Source organism: Macrobrachium rosenbergii, chromosome 11 (genome assembly GCF_040412425.1).
Source record: "Macrobrachium rosenbergii isolate ZJJX-2024 chromosome 11, ASM4041242v1, whole genome shotgun sequence".
NCBI classification, from domain to species: domain Eukaryota; kingdom Metazoa; phylum Arthropoda; class Malacostraca; order Decapoda; family Palaemonidae; genus Macrobrachium; species Macrobrachium rosenbergii.
The window spans coordinates 34890617-34908608 of NC_089751.1; the positions used below are offsets into that span (position 1 = coordinate 34890617).

At 34.7% G+C, this 17992-nt stretch overlaps 1 protein-coding gene across 4 annotated transcripts in view; it reads right to left on the minus strand.

Annotated features, from left to right (window-relative positions):
- The window catches only part of LOC136843320 (FAD-dependent oxidoreductase domain-containing protein 2-like), a 217614-nt gene that overhangs the window by 20087 nt on the left and 179535 nt on the right, over nucleotides 1-17992 (minus strand). For all 4 annotated transcript variants that reach the window (XM_067111594.1, XM_067111592.1, XM_067111591.1 and 1 more), the window contains 3 exons: nucleotides 6402-6568; nucleotides 2118-2281; nucleotides 1389-1525 (listed from right to left, as the gene is read on the minus strand). In XM_067111594.1, coding sequence (XP_066967695.1) covers nucleotides 1389-1525; nucleotides 2118-2281; nucleotides 6402-6568 — 468 coding nt within the window. The remainder of the gene's footprint in view (nucleotides 1-1388; nucleotides 1526-2117; nucleotides 2282-6401; nucleotides 6569-17992) is intronic.

Consider the following 17992-nt stretch of genomic DNA (forward strand, 5'->3'; position numbering starts at 1 on the left):
GTTAACCAGTTAGCTCTCTGAAAAGAAATTCTATTGGCACTAACCACTTTCCTTTCCTAGTTTTTGTTGACGGTACTTTGAAAAATAAATGATACAGTACTTTTTCACAGCTGTTTCGGTACACTTCTTTCATTTGCCATACGAAAATGCTTTTTTGTGTATCAAAGTTCACTGTTCATTGTTGGTAGGCTGTGATTACTATCACTCTACGCTGAAAGTAAGCTACCAAGAACAGTCCCTGGAGTCCACGGAATGTTACAAGGGACAGTTCTGCCCTTGAAATAGTCATGTTGATAACTTACAGGTCCAAAAATGATTTTGTAGTTGATAGTCCTACCATAAACCCTATTATTAGCTTGAGATGTGAACCCAAGTCCTAGCTTTGATATCTTTTACTATTTATCTGGACAAAAATGTTTTTCCAGAATTGGGAATATATCCCCACCAATTGAACCAAAACTAAGTAAGGTAGTACTGTAATTATTAATCAAAACTCCTGGACTTGAATCAGGAACAAATTCCAGCTGTTTTTGTGACTTATCTCATTTAAGCAACCCTACATCAGTGGGCTAGGATCATGATTACTTATGGTTAATACATTTAATGTTTTCCAAAATACAAATATAAAAGATATTTAAACCAATGTTCCATACTCTAAGTACAGTATTATTTAATGAAAATGATGGAGACCAAAAACTTGACATTTGTAAAAGAATGAATACAAAAATCTCTTCAAAGTAATTCATGATTCATAAAGACATGCAAAGTATGGGTTTGAATGTTTTTGTTACCTTAAGAATTCTTATAAAATTGTGTGTGTATATTCAATTTCCTTAATAATAGCTGCATCATTATATGGGCTTATGATAGCTATGATTACATTACTTTTCTAGCTAAATTATAATTCTCTTTTTAAATTCAATATCTTTATTAATAAAAGCTTGTACTTTAAGTATAGTACAAACAATGAAATATGTTTGGTTTTTATAGCAGTTGTTTTTCTTTCAGTTTAAATCACATTATCTATTATCATCTACCATTTAAGTATTATTCAATCAGAAGAAATGATTACTGGTAAGTCATATTGTAACACAATGTGGTGGAAGTTTATATATTAGTCTGTGCCACGTTACTTAAACAGGAAATTAGGCTATGTTCTATTCCATAAACTTTAGTCAGGTTTATAAAGTAACAAATAACCTACACACATTAAATCACCTTGCTACTAATTATTTGCCTATGAATGAGCATTTTCATCCTCCCCCCTTTTTTATAAATAAAATCACATAAACATCACACCTTTGTCATAATATGCAATTAAGTTTTCTTTATATGAGCCTTAAATGCTGTAAATTGATTCTTGATAGCAATCTCTTAAAATATCTTACCTCTGCCTAGTATGAGAACATTTTTCCCTTCATAAACAGTGGGGTCAATGTCTATGTCTTCATAACCTTTTACTAGGTCTGAGCCAGGGAAAGTAGGAGCATTAGGCTTACCAAGGCCAGTAGCCATCACAACATACCTGTAATTTGAAAAATCTCTAAAGCATTGTACAAATTAATACAAGCAGACAGAATTTTAAATCAGTAGGTAAAAATAATGGCGAGTGTTAATGGTTTCAATGTAATAAGCTGAACAGAACAGTCAACGTGCTAAGTGTATCACAAAGTAATAACATCCTTAAAATATTTTAGATGATCCATTTGAGTTACAGAAAATTTTAATTACAAAAAGAATTTAAGCGCAGTACATCAAAGAATAACATTACATCTACAATGAGAATGGTGCTAGGTAGAAATTATATGATGGATCAAATTTATTTGATCCTGATGATCATTTATTAGTCTTTAATCATGAAAATTTCTAGTACACAGATCAAATTAAATGACTGACTTTATCACTATAACTCAATCATAAAAAAGTTATATAATATAAAAATTATATTTAAATTACTTATTATTGATCAATTTTCAGTTCTGATGCTAGTGGTCCATCATGAAAGTCTTAACAACCTTAATAAAATTTAGTGTAGAAGATCAGATTAAGTGATCCAATTCATTTTACGTGTCCATTTTGTCTAAAAAGATAAATAAGCAACGAGGGATTTTCATTACTTGCAGGTGTATTGCCGGTTGTGTTGGTCTCTCATGGTAAAATGAGTGCCAGGATAGTCTCCACTAACACCAACTTGCCTCAAGTCTCTGACCTCAGTGTTGTATTTCACCTGAAGGCCCAGGCGGTTGGCAAATTCATTCAGGTACCGTACCATAGCATCTGCCTGTAAAGAACATTGTTTTGAAATACTTGAGGCATGAAGTGCAGTGTACTTCTGCATGTGCTGTATATGGGCATTTGTATTTACATGTGTGTGTGAATATGTGAACAAATTACACACACACATATATGTATGTATGTACTGTATGTACATATATGTATATGTATATACAGTATATGTGTATATATATACATATATATGTAAATATATGTATGTATGTATATATACATGTATATATATATATGTATATGTATACATATATATGTATATATGTATATATATACATATATAAATAATTACATATACAGTATATATGTATGTATATGTATGTGTATATATATATATATATATATATATATATATATATATATATATATATATATATATATATATATATATATAAATTTTTTTATCACACCATGATTTATATACAATCATGAAGCTACAAATGTCGCTTAAAATCAAATTCACACTACCTAGGTAATATCTCTGATGGAGAACTATCATTGAAGGGGAATTTATAAGTGATAAATGGAGGGTTCGTGACCCGGCAGTACCAATCCATTTATCACTTATAAAATCCCTTCGGTGATAATTCTCCATCGGAGATATTCCTGAGGTAGCATGAATTTTAGATATTTGCTTGATTATTTATATATTCATGATTATATATATATATATATATATATATATATATATATATATATATATATATATATATATATATATATGTGTGTGTGTGTGTGTGTGTGTGTGTGTACTGTACATATATTATATATAAATACATATATATATGTGTATATACATTATATAAACATATATATATATATGTATATAAATATATACATCATATATGTTATATGTATATATATATATAATTTATATATGTACATACATATATATATTATATATATATATAATTATTCTTATTAAAGGTATTTATAACATACTGTAGGCTTCGATTATCTCTAGATTTTTATCCAGTTTCATAAAAAAGCTTAATTGGCTGGTGGATAATACAGGTAAATTTATTCACACATGCACTTAACTAATTATTGCTAAAAGATTATATTTCGTTAAATACCAACTATCTTCTGCAGCTTTTTCAAAAACAATAAATATACGGTCTGAATAGATCGGCTTCTGATCTCAATTTTCGTCGATGGTTTACAAGTAGATTATTTATAAGTATAGTTTCTGCTATATGGAGTTTATGGTGGTCTGATTTGTGAATTATTTTAGCGTTATCTATTAACATTTAAGCGTGGCAGTCATGGTTTGTGAACTCTAGTGAAGTGACGATATTGCAACTTACGTCTATTTCCTTCGGGCCAGCCCTAGGAGAGCTGTTAATCAGCTCAGTGGTCTGGTTAAATTAAGATATACTGATAACTTGGTGTATTATGAATGTCCTAGTCAGTCAAGTTTGGCTTTATTGCAGATATGCGCAGTTCTTTTTGTAAATGAAAGGTTAACTGCGCTAGCGCCATCCTTAGTTAACAAGCAGTTGCACTCCTATTTTTCTTTTATTTATTACAGAATTTGCACTTAGGTATTACGAATGACTTAGTTAACAGATACGGACAGTTTTCTCTCTTGTAAACGAGTAGTTAATTATACTACTGCTATCCTTAGTTAAAATGCGGCTGCCGCACTATTTATTTTTATTACTGTATAGCATAATATGCACTTAGGTCTATTTTAGCTTAGGGCATGACGAATGTCCTAGTTAGTCCGATGTAGCCTTCTTGCAGATATGAACAGTTCTCTCTCTTGTAAATGAATAGTATACTAGTTCTATCCTTAGTTAGCAAGCGGTTGCTGCAAGTTTTTTATTAAAGGAGATGCTGCTCTGAATTCCTGTTGGCATTGTTCCCGTAAATTCATCATGAATCAGCCTCTTTAATATCCTTTTTCCGAGGGCATTAATACGGAAACGCTCGTGATTTGTATCTCCCCAGTTGCGAGCTGCTCTAGGGAAAAGAAGCAGCCAGAGCAAGGCTGGCTTAACCTAATCCACCATCGGCTCTTTAAGTGGAGGGCTCCTGAAGCAAGCACACGAAGTGCTTCAGCAGTTGGTTTTTGGGACATGGTTTATGAAATCAAATAGTTTTTTCATACATATTTTCATTTTGGTGTTAGTTCCTTGAGGTGTTTATAACATCCTTAAAAGTTTATATTTTTCTGTTCTCAGTAATATTTTAATATTTATTAGCAACTCAGGTGTATTATTCCTCAAAGATTAGCACCTGAAACTAATACAGAAACCTATTTTTTTTTCTTATTACTTTTGGCAACTTAACAACCGTGTTCCATATTTCATTCCCTCCCGCCCCATCCGCTAGTCTGCTCATGATACTCCCTTTGTATTCTGTTCAATTACCCGAATTAAAAATGGAGGTAATTATGTTTACCTCTAATAACCTTTCCATCACACCTCCATTAACTCTGTTTTGAAGCAAAAGGTTCTGCTTTGACTTAATAAATTGGGAATTTATATAGCTTCCTCATAATCCAATGCCAGCTCCCATATTGTTCACATTAACCCTCACATTTCTCGAGTGAAGAGATCTCAACAGAATTTTCACTGTTACAAATAACTAGATTCAATATGTCCAATTCCTTACCCACTTTCCTTGCTTACATGGTTAGACTTTCAACAACTTGCATTGGCAAATTCTGACCCGACTTCCAAGTAATATGAAGCGTATCTGACCATTTACTCAATACTCATTATTAATAACTCCCTCCAGGTACTTTTGCTATCTGAGCAGCATTAGAAAATGCGAGGTTCTTCTGTGCACGTACTTTTGTGTGGCATAGTTATCGAGAGGCACAGCAAACCTAACCCTACACACTTTCTGGGGGGAACTAGTATTAATTTTGCACTTTCAAACTAAGGATTTTTACCCAGCAACATATGACGCGACAGTCTCGTTACCATACTATTTACTAAAGTAAAACTGACCTTTCATAGGCTTATCTTGCGACTTACAGTGCTCCAAAGCGACTTAACTCTCTGAAGGCTTAGTCCCGTGATGCCTTTGGTGAGGATAAACCATTACAAAGCACAAACGATTCCAGACCTATTACAGGAATGCCGACAGTCGCCTGCCAACCGGGCTACAAATACCCTTCAAGTTTCACCAGCTATACGTAATTCAGAATCCTATCCAAATTCGTTATAATAACAGATACTGTCGCAAAGAAACATAATTGTACGCATTAATAAAATACTTACATTTCACTAAAAACTAATTTTGGTAGCTTTATGAATAAGAAAGCATTGTTTATTGATGTCTGTACAGTGCTCATTTAAAAACCTTCGTATGTCCTCATTCCTCATATATCACATAGTAAGTATATCGCATGTAAGACAGCCGAGGGAGGTCAAGTGGCCAGCGGTATGTATAAAGAAGAACAAACTAACCCTAAGTATGAGGCCAGCACTCGAGTAATTGAAAAGAAAACAAGGAGTCACTGAAACCCAAGTCTGTTCAAGTCAAGAGGTTTACATAAACTGCCGAAAACAAGCAGTAGCCGTCTACTACGAAATGACAGCCTACCATATAACACACAACTGCGAATAAATAAATTCTGCTATCTATCTATCTATCTATCTATATACACTAAAAATGACCACTTTAAAATGGAAACAGCCTTGGCCAGTAGGTAATCAATCAGATACTATGTAGCACGTATGTAGTGTGCAAAGCAAGGGTACAGAGAAAAAGATAGTCACAGAGTAAATTTGATATGAAGGATATACGAGCGAACAGAAATAGTGAGGGCTTACTGTGCCCAACGTGAGATAAAAAAAATAGAGGTTCAGAAAATGACGATACGAAATAAAAGGGAGAAAAACGATGCCAGACATTAACAATATGTACCCTCAAGTTAGCTCAGGTAATGAACGGCTTCTACTGCGAAATCTTATTAATATTTCATACCACTCCCCTTTTCTCTCACCCTCAGCACTTTTTAATCCTACACTAATTTTTAAGTACTAATCAAAACAGCAGGAAATCAATCATACACATTTAACACAAGTTAAACCTAAAATGACTTGACTAAAAGTTAATATAAATGATTTAATATGAAACAACTACAACCGAATTTTTACCTCAGGGAAGAAATCCGTCGAGAAATGCTTGAAGAGGAGAGTTTCATCGTCGGAGAGTAAAGAATTCCAGTCATGGCGGAGGTTGAACTCAAAGTTGGTGCGTCCTGTCTGCCTCTTGTTAATGCTGATTAGGCGACGGTGCCGGGGGTATACGCTGAAGAAACTACCTGCAGAAGGAACCACTCGTTAGGCAACAGTACTTAACAAAATTAACGTGGTTCAATTTACACAAACCACACTTATCTTAGCCTTGACTTTCATGTTATTTCCATTCTTTTGCAATTAATATACTCCACTGATGCAGTATTGCTGACAACGCACTAGGTCATTCGTAAATTTGAAAAAATTATGTATTTTTGGTGCATCGTGAATTATTTAAATCATACATAAATACATGTGGATACATTTCGTTATAACCCACTGTGCTTCATGGGTATAAACAATAAATTATGTACCTGGCAATTATTCAGCTGCAGCAGGCTGCAGCCAAGAGTAACAAAAATAGCAACTTCAGTATGTTGCAACCTAGAGTGAAAAACAAAGGTCTGGCAACCTCATTCCAAAAATGACTACACCCCAGGTAGCACATCGTAATATACAACCAACATACACACAAGGGAAACGGCAAAAAATAAATATAACGAGAAGTGGGTAAGTACCAAAGAACTAGCGAAGAGCAAAGCCAACGCTTCTGCTGGTAAACAAACTTTCGAAGAACTGAACGCCAGCGCTCGCCGCTCAGTCGACAAGAACGAGTTGTGATCGTTCAAGGGAAACAATCACTTGGAAAAACAAAGCGAGTAAGTCGTAAGGGGAAAGCGGAAATTGCAGGTTTTGTAAATAAAACAGGTAAGATGACAGGATGAATGAAAATAGGAAACTAGAGTGAAAATAAATGTTATTATCCAAAGGGCACAAAGGGCATCATCACAGGGGTCAGTGACCGGAATGCGTGAGAGGTGTTACTGGAAAAACTGAAGTGATGCAATAGATGAAAGAGCGCGGGAGCTCGTATGGAAAGGTTTCGGGGTGTACGCTGAATTTTTATTAACCTCAGACTGCATATGAAAAAAAAGCCTGAAAAACAAGAACGAAATTTGGAACTATGTATGAAATCTTTGTCAGGAAATATTTGTTTTGTTTCACTGAATAAGTTTGAATGTTTAGGGGGAGATTTTCAGTTTCATGGACCCTAATGAAATTTTTGGAAGGTCTTAAAAAATGAAGGAAGAATGGGAAACCGATGAATGTTTAGTGTTGACGTGACAAACAACAAGTGGTCATTCTCAGTATGTCAAATTTCATCACAGTATCTTATCGGAATGGGGAGCCTCGTTTTGTCGAGTGGTTTGTCCAAACATGTTTGTGCCCTCTTCTCTTTTAACTCGATTCAAAACTTCCACCACCTCTGATAACGATGAAGTCCAACTCTCCTCTATCCACATATAAAGAATTACAATTACATCATGCCTGCCTTAAAGATATCACACAATTCTATAGGATAAATCTGCTTCTAGAATTATAATTTCACTTCGCTATCGAACAGCTCCTTTCTTCATTAAAGCTAGTTTAGCGTTATATGTTCCTTATTCGTTCCAGTGAGCAATACTGAGTCACACAGGGGACGCTGGACAACTGGTTTCCTTTTCTAAGATTAAACCAAATGTAACTGTTGACTTTAGGTACTTCACGTTTTTAACATTCTCGTGTTTTCAGTTGAAGGATATACCGCTCTATCCCACAGCACTGCAGATATTAATTCGATTACTGTCCTATTAACACGAAAGACAGCAGGTCGCTGTTCATCTGCCATCCGTTCGCCCTTCTAACATTTACCCCGAGAAAATCCTGGAATCCCAATATTGCTATGGTCCGCTGTTTCCTGTCCCTCTACCTCTAAATCAGGGAGGCTGCTTCTCTTCTCACTGAAACCTATAAAGTTCTCCTATCGGAGGCTGATCTATCACTCCCAGAGGAGGCTAACCAGCCACCGCCATTTTTGTTTCCTTTTCATTTGATTAATTTTGTTTTTAGGGCTGGACTAGATAAAGGGATCGTCCTATCGGCTTGGAGATTTACAGCAAACGGAGCTACCAACAAAAATCTACAGTGCTCTCGCTTTCGCAAACTGTACAATAAAGAAAACACAGGAATGTGAGCACTCCAGTTTGGTCAGGCACCCGGTAAGCTTGCTACTCTCTTTATTTTCGAATTAATTTTATTTTGGATATTGTTCTAATAAACAGAGAATCTTTTTAATGTAACCCTGACAGTCTTCTTAATTATCTAGGACCTTCTTTTAATAAAAGACTGTACCACATACATGAATAATTACACATATTTACACACACACACACACACACACACACACACACATATATATATATATATATATATATATATATATATATATATATATATATATATATATATATATATATATATATATATATATATAGAGAGAGAGAGAGAGAGAGAGAGAGAGAGAGAGAGAGAGAAAGAGAGAGAGAGAGAGAATAATCTATCCACTCCAGATATAAAGTCTTTCCTTTCAAGATTATCCTTCGCCGAGAGAGGGATGTTGACCTCCCTTTTATATCCTTATAAATCGGAGGATAAATAGTGCCAACAAAGGGATGATTTTAATTTCAAGGAGATTTATCCTCCGGGTATCGAAGAAGCGAAAAAGATACGGTATACTACCAAGGATATATTTCGTGGAAAACTACATAGATTGTGAACTTACTTCCAAGATAAGTCCTCTCTCTCTCTCTCTCTCTCTCTCTCTCTCTCTATTGAGAATTTTTTCCTAGGCACAAGAGAAATTCCATTTTGTTACGCATAACGGAAGTTAAGGGAAGGTTTACATTTACATCCACAATATGCAGTTTTTATTAAGCTCTGTAGAAATTGCAACGGTAAATTACTGAGTTTACGAAATCATTACCAAAAACTGCATAAAACAACTTCTATACTACTTCTGTACTTTAAAAATCCACTCAGTTTTTGTCCCTTATTTACACAATTACCCTTTTTATCGTTTAAGTATTCATAAAAATTTACTAAAAACACAGAAATCTGCCCCAAGGGCTGCATAAGTTATGTTCAGATAGACTAAAAATAATTGAAATCCCCTCCCCCCTTTTTTTGCGAGACAGGAGTGGAAAGGGGTATGAATGCTGCAGTTACACAGGTGGTATTTTGTAACCTTTGTTCCCCGTCATGGTTTTGTTGCAGTGTCAAGTTCGAAAATGGACAACTCATTCAAGGCCAAAGTCGGGAGATAAACAAGAACAAAGTGAACAAAACAATATGATTCTACAATAAACATGAACTTGATAATATAATGCAATGCATTACTACCATAATGCTATTCCCCTTGCATTTTAATACATTTTTATCTATTTAATAATTTATTATTATTTTTTAATAAGTGAGGTCTCTTTCTGTATTTCCCTTCACCATCCCTTGCTCCCTGATGAGCACCATATTCTTTGGAAGCTCGAATTTCAAGTCAGTGGCCCCTGTGGACTTGTTCCATATGAATAGGGTTCATCTTCTGAATAATAATAATAATAATAATAATAATAATAATAATAATAATAATAATAATAATAATAATAATAATAATACCTACATAAGAACGAAATTATCACGCGTCTCCAGTTCCTTCATTATCTACAGATCCACAGTATGAACACTAATTACACCTTGAAGTGAACCCTTGTTTCACCCTCAAAGTCCTTTCACATGAAAAATGCTTCAAACAACTTTGCCTACACCACCTTTGTCACCTCATAATTGGACTCGTTTAGGCGTAAAGTACAAGAAGCTTGTGACGTCATAAACGGTATGCCACGATGTACGAAGAGGTTTTCAAGTACAGTATAATATTACTCATGCACTACAAGGCTTACTATAGCTTTCTACATAATGACATTTTCTAAATATTTCTCAGATTCTCAATGAAGCTTCTATGTTATATATGTTACGAACGGCTTGTATCATACAAAACAATTCTGAGTGCAAACAGAAAATAAATAATTTATACGGTTTAATCTGTGTAAGACAAAATAAAAAAAAATACTAATAACAGATCTACAGTACTCCTTCGAGGCAGACTCAGCACAACACATACACACACACAAACGCACACATATACACGCGCGAGAACGCGCGCGCGCGCACGCACACACACACACACACACACACACACACAGACACAGAAGGCAGGAGAGAACGTTTCCTATATTCCTTCGTCACCCAAAACAGTCTTCTACTTTATCAAGTATCGGAAAATATTTAGGAGGGGTGATGACGCCATCACAGCAGTGATAAAAGTTGGGATTAATGTGAAAAAGACACATGCGTTCACCTGGGGCTCAGAATTTTGAATGGCGTCGGCGCGTTCTGTTGAACGGGTTTCTGATGCAGCAAAAATAAATTACTTAATAAATAAAAACGCCCTTGGAACAGAGCACTAAAAGGAACTTTATTTTTGACGCTTTATCTTATAGCCAGGGGAAAACACGGTAGAGAAAAATGACAAAATGAAAACTTTTCTAAATAAAAGTGCAGGTAAAATGAAATTTCTTCAAGACGTAACCAAAAGAAAAAACTAAAAACGGGGTACTCCCGAAATAAGTAATGCAGTGAACATGGAAATGCTTAGAGAGAGAGAGAGAAGCCTCATAGAGAGAGAGAGAGAGAGAGAGAGAGAGAGAGATTTAGGAACCAGTAAAACATTATGAATGTATGAATAGGAAACGGCAGGGAAAATTCATAGGAAAAGGAGGAAAAAGAAAGAGAATGCTAAGCTAGAATTGAAAGCTTCGCCCTAAACGACCGCAAAAGATATATGAAGAGAGATGTACAGTCATAAATTAAAACTGAGAGAGAAATAGTAACCCCAAGACCTCGTGTATCTACGCAGCTCTGCTCTGATTGACTTGAGAAATGTCAAGGAAAAGTTCACTTGGTTGAAAATAACTCCCACGAGCTAAAAATACAACAGCGATAAAATATAAAAACACAGGAGAAAAGTTCACAAACTAATTTTGAAATATCACCGGCCGTGAAGAATAAAGAGAAAAAAACTGATGTGATGCTATATTCCACTTAATATATCGAACACTGAAGATACTTGTAAAAGGATGATTAGTGCATTTATTCACAAAAGCAACGAGTGCTTTATCACGAAACCTCTAAGTGAGCCACTATCATCTAAATCTCTAATTTATTTTTAATGATGAATCTTGATGACGTGATTCTGAATGTCACCGAGCTCAAATGACATTCATTTTCCTTCATGACGCAGAACATCAATACTGCAACACTGTTGCTGGAAATATGTATTATAATCAGGATTACTGCTTTACTGTTATGTTATCTGGATCCAAGGTAGGGAGCCATTGAATTATACGGAATTTACTAAAATTTTCTATGCACACGCGTATCTGCTTGCATATCACATCCCCGTAGGGCAAGGTGAATAATTTGTAAACCATGCTAGGGTGCAACTCCACTGACCTGCGAAAGCTCTAGCTAATAGTCGTTGCCTTGAAAGTAAAAAGATGTCAATTATTATATAAATTAAACCTGTTTTTACAGAATTTCGCTGGGATCGAGACTTTCTGTATTTTTACATGCTATTCCTGTTTCAGGTGTCAAGGATGTTGTGAAGGCAATGCTTAAAAAAATTCTGACAGCTTTTTCAGTAGTTCACTCTGTCACTGACAATGAGCATCTGATAATGAACATACTTTTCTCGTGGGGAAAAATTAACTGAGACTGATGTTAATTTAATAATATTATTGAAATTAAGTTGTTAACACCATACTATACTGATGTTGATGTAATAATACAACTGAAATGAAGTTGTTAACACCATACCATGCTATGATACAATTGAAGTGAAGTTGTTAACACCATACCATACCATAATACAATTGAAATGTTGTTAACACCATACCATACTGATGTTAATGCAATAAAACTATTGCAATGAAGTTTTTAACACCATACCGTACTCAAGCTGATTGCAGACACCAAAGTAAACTGTCTATAAAGTGCATAATTCACAGATGAGGTTCAAGAGACAGCAGGATTTAACGGAAACCGGTCAATTTTTCCGCCTCGGTAGGGAAATCAATCCAATATTTTCGCTGGTGAAGTCAGTGCTCTAGCCACTGGACTATCTTGCGTATATGTATGTATGTGTGTGTGTGTGTATATATATATATATATATATATATATATATATATATATATATATATATATATATATATATATATATATATATATATATATATATGTATATGTATATAATAAATATTATATATAAACATATATATATATATATATATATATATATATATATATATATATATATATATATATATATATATATATATATATATATATATATATATATATATATATATATAAAATATAAAATTATCTTACTAACGAAACTGATCATGAGAGTTTACATAAATGCACACAACTAAAAACAGGCAGTACAATAAATAGGAAGGGGAGCTGAGCCATATTCAGGAGATAAGTATATATAAAAAAAGGTACATAAGTATATAAAAAAAATAAATAAAAAACCTGGAATGATAGAATAAAATTGGACACAAAAAATGGCTACATAAAATTACCCTCACGGGTTGGTAACATAATGCGACTAATTTTATTTTTAAAAATTTCATTTCACTTCAATGGTTACAAGACAGGAACCCTTTTACAATGAGCGCTATTACAATCACAATTCACAAAAGTTTCTCAGCGCCAACAAAACTAATTAAAAACGAACAAGTTCATAGCCTTTGGTAGAGTTAAGAGCGATGGAATGAGCATACGCACTCATCACTTTAGAATTTTCGGGAATTCATACACACACACACACACACACAGAAAAAGATGTGTTTCTGAGCGTCTATGTTTGTGTGTGTGCGTAAGAAAGAGAGAGAGAGAGAGAGAGATATGAGGTGAGATGGTCTACAAACTTTTCTACTGTATGGCGAAAAAGTTCCTGTCTGGTAGTGTCAGGTTTTCCTATCAGTGACACTATGTTTCATCTACTAGAGGAAAACCTGGAATAATAATAATAATAATAATAATAATAATAATAATAATAATAATAATAATAATAATAACCTAGCACTGGCTATATTTTTGTTGTTAACAGGCCTTCATTTTCAGCAACAGTTCATTTCTTTAGCCTCTTGACATTAAAAAAATTCTAATTAGTTTTCGAAAGGACTGTCAGCACTCAGCGTACGAGTAGAGGCTCCTCAAAATGAGATTAATTTACATAAGAAGACGCGTATTAACATACGAATCTTCACCCCACGACGAAGTTTACCATTTACAATTGTAGATCTTAATGACTAATTAAAGCAAAGCTGAAGAACAGTGTGAAACGGTTAAGGGATAAAGCCTCCGTGAATTTCACAACACTCCGTCATTTCTCAGCGCTCAGTCATAATTTTAAGGCTCTTTCATTATAAGGTCAATAAATTTGCATTGATCTGTCATTATGAGTTCAATAAATTCGCAATTGTCTGTAACTTCCAGTTCAGTAATATCTGAATGTCCCGTCTTCGTCCACAGTATAATTGTTTTTCACTGTAATAATCTTTTACAGAAGTTCGGTTATTTCTCAAATCGGTCATCTTCAAAATCATCAGTTTTCAAAGTCAGCCACTTCCCAGAGCATGGACGTCTTTCAGTACCCGCAATCAATGTCCATCGCTTGATCATTTCTCATCACTGCTGCTTCCTAAAGCGTTTCTTAGGGCTCATTAATCCTCGACGTTCAGTGGCCTTGAAATATTCACCACTTTCCTCAAGCCTCAGTCTTTTTACGTTAATAATTTCTCAAGGATCGGTCAATAACCATTTCTCATCGCATGCCACTTTCAAAATTGCCATTCCTCACGAGACATCCCCCGCAGCTCGGCTACTTCGAATGGTTAGCTATTTCTGGAAGCTCAGTCATTTTTTAATACTGAATTATTTTGTTCATCAACTCCGATTCTGACAGAAATCGGCATCAACGTAAAAGACTGAGACTAATAGTAATACCGATATATAATGATGACCACCATCTATACTTGGAGAAGCAATGGAGATCCTTATCAAAGTTTTGCTGAGTTTGGAGAGAGAGGTTTTTGGAAGTTTATTAATAACTAAATTACTTTACGTTATAAACTGTAAGATGTAACGAAACGACTTGCGCTCCTTGATACACATACTTCACAGATTACGAAGCTTTGGCAGCAAAATAACAAGTCCGTTTAAATCCTTGCAATAACCGTGACATTGTTAGTAAACACAAATGTAAGGAAAACTTCAAATGGGGAAAATGCTACTATTTCAAAAAGGAAAAATTGTATTTAAAGTAATAATGTCTTTATTTGTGGAATGCCAATAAAGAAGAAATGAACATTAATGAATGGAAAGAAAAATAAGACGGAAAATGAATGCTTACATCAATAAAAAATGTAAACGTGCACCAACGAATGAACGGAAAAAATAGTGAATGTTATTGTAAATAAATGAAGATAAAAAAACTACACATTGTCCCCAACCTGAATGATAGTTGTAGCATTCAAAATCCTCTCCCTATAATAATGTTTTACTCAAGCAGAGGGGTCATCTCAAATGCTTAACACTTGTTAGTGACCACTGGACTTAAGTTCTCAAACTTTCGGGCTGTGCCGTTACCTCCACACCACTAGTTGGATTTCCCTTACTGGAAGCGCACATTCTCTTATGTCTAAGGATTAATTCATCTTTTTTCCAGCTGCAGCAGTCATTTCTTATTTGCTTTCTAATTTTGATTTCTCGACTCCTTCCATTAAAATGCAACCACACTGTGAATGATAATATTTAATATGTAAATTAGTAAACGCACCTTGCTGTGTGTGTGTGTCTGTGTAGTTTATGTACTTGCATAAGTGAGTGATGGTGTATCTATGACCTTTTTGGTAAACTGGAAAAAACTTTTGAAAGCAAAACCATATGGATATTGATAACTAAAATAATGGAAAAGTTTCGTAACACTTTGTAAAAGGCACTGAACAATTTCACTACACAAAAATGTTTTGGAATATGTATCACGAATAAACTGAAAATTTGTATCACTGCAAATGAAACATCAATACAGCGCATCTGACTCATATCTCGTATCAATCGACGCATACGAAGTGACAGGAACTTAATCGAAAATGAAAGTATTCGCTGAGAATCTTTATAAATTTTAATATTTCGAAAATGTTGTGCACAACAACTACGATACAAAATGAGGGACTGACGCAATTCACTTATGTACTCATTAACTCGACCCTTCCAGGCAGCAGAGTTTTATGAAAATACTCCAGTTGTAGTTCACTACCAGATAGTGCATTTTTATCCTTTTTTCACGCACTATCGCTTCGTTCCTTCATATAAGTTGATGTCATTAACTTTAATGTTGCCAATTTTATGAGCTTTTAAGCATAAGAAATCTGGCATGCAGTGAAGTTTTCAATGGAAGGAACAGACAAATTGTCTCATTATCAGTCTTCATATTGTGAAAGAATTCAAATGAATCACATATAAAAGCCATTTACTCGATTAGCAAGGCTCCCCAGAATACAATACTCTCATCGAGAAAGTAAATGGGAAACTGGCACAGTTATATACAGATAAAATAAATAACAAGGAAAGGAACAGACTTTAAGAATTATATAGACTGTCGCACGAAGTACTGTGTTATGAGTTAGACAGTTCCACTCAGTCAACAACAAGACCTTAGGTATTGTGTAGCGTGATTTCAAAATAAAACATGGAATCTTATTCCGTGCACGAACACAGCACACACTAACTGTACGATAAACCCAGGCACTATGTGATTTCCAAAGAGTTATTTTTTAAATAAAAAAAATTGAAGATGGATAAACAGGATATCTTCTAAAGACAGATGAGATCAGTAATTAAGTCATAATCAGGTGTTACGAGAAGGAAAGTCACCACATCAGCCAATCTTGTTCCTAGATGCAGCTGACGTTCAGGCAGAGCAAAATCCTACCACTGGTAGAACAATGGATCTGCAGTACGTGGCGTTCTGATGTTATTTTTGTAGGCATGGAAGCTTTTCAAATAAAACGTATCCTTTTTTTGAGGGGGGGAGAGGAGCATTTAATGCTACAATGTCCAGTGCTACGAAAATGCAAGCAGCGTCGAAAGGTGAAGCCAAATTCTATCAAAATAATTTCGCACATGCATGGCACAAGAACGGTTCATAAATGAAGTCTGCGTTTTAGACAAACTGAGCATCATAACCCACATTACCAAATTTGCTAATCTCTTAGAGATCTCTTTTACAATGATAAACATCACGATTTGCTTTTGGGTAGAGATATTAATTGCAAGAAATGCACTGCCTAATTTGCAAGGATGACAAGAATATCATTACTGAAGGCTACATACGACAACGATCCTACAACGCTCCCAATAATTAACGGATATCTAGCTTCTAAAAGCTCGAATGGAAACGTAAACAACACGCACAAGACATGAATCACGAAGTAAAACAAACTACACCGAGATTGTTACTCGTTTGTTCTGAATGATTTCGCGAGATTCGGTTTCTTCCGACTGATTGCATTCCTAAATTAGGTTGCTGATGGAATGAGTGCAAGAAAATTTAGAGAACAGAGAGGAAAATAACGAAAACGATGAGAAAAATATCTCCATAAAAAATGAAGTAAATTTGACAGGATAAAGGAAACTATTTTCTGTTAGAAAAAGCATTAAGGTTACGATATAATCTTAGCAGTTTCACAAATGGCCTACGATAATGACGATAATTACCAATGTGTACAGTGCAATCACATCATTAGCCAGCTAACCTGGGAGAGAGAGAGAGAGAGAGAGAGAGAGAGAGAGAGAGAGAGAGAGAGAGAGAGAGAGAGAGAGAGAGAGAGAGAGTTGTTTAATCTATCTGCAGTAATTATGACATTCACCTACTTTTAAAGATATGAAAACTCACGGTTGATAAACAAGGAACCAGAGATAATCCTTGACAGACAAAAGCCAAGGTCAAAAAAAAAAAAAAAAGTTAGCATGCTGAGACTATTAACAAAACAGCCAGAAATCTCAGACTTTTTGATGAACCTGATCCGGAGTCTATAATAATTTTGAGATTTCCTGAAAGTTACGAGTACATTTATGAAACGGTTAGGTAGGTATAAGTCAGTCCGAAAAGAGCTCTAATATATTTCTTGCAAGGGATGATGATTTTCACATGTAATTCAACCGAGCTAAAATATTCAGAAAACGTCAGAGGGTGCGAAGGAAGAAGTGAATGGTTGCATATTGTCAGAAGACTGACGTCCTCTTGTAGCTTTCGTATAAGTTTTCTGAGAGGTAGTGGAAGTTTTCTGCACACACGGCTCATTCTCGATTCAGTAGTAAGAGAGAACATCTTTACTTCTTTAGAGTTAGCACCTCCCAGAGGAAAGGATTTACTAGTTAAAAGACAAATTCTTAGATCTGAAATTGCAAGATGCACTGACTTGAGAGTAATTTCACAAAGTGA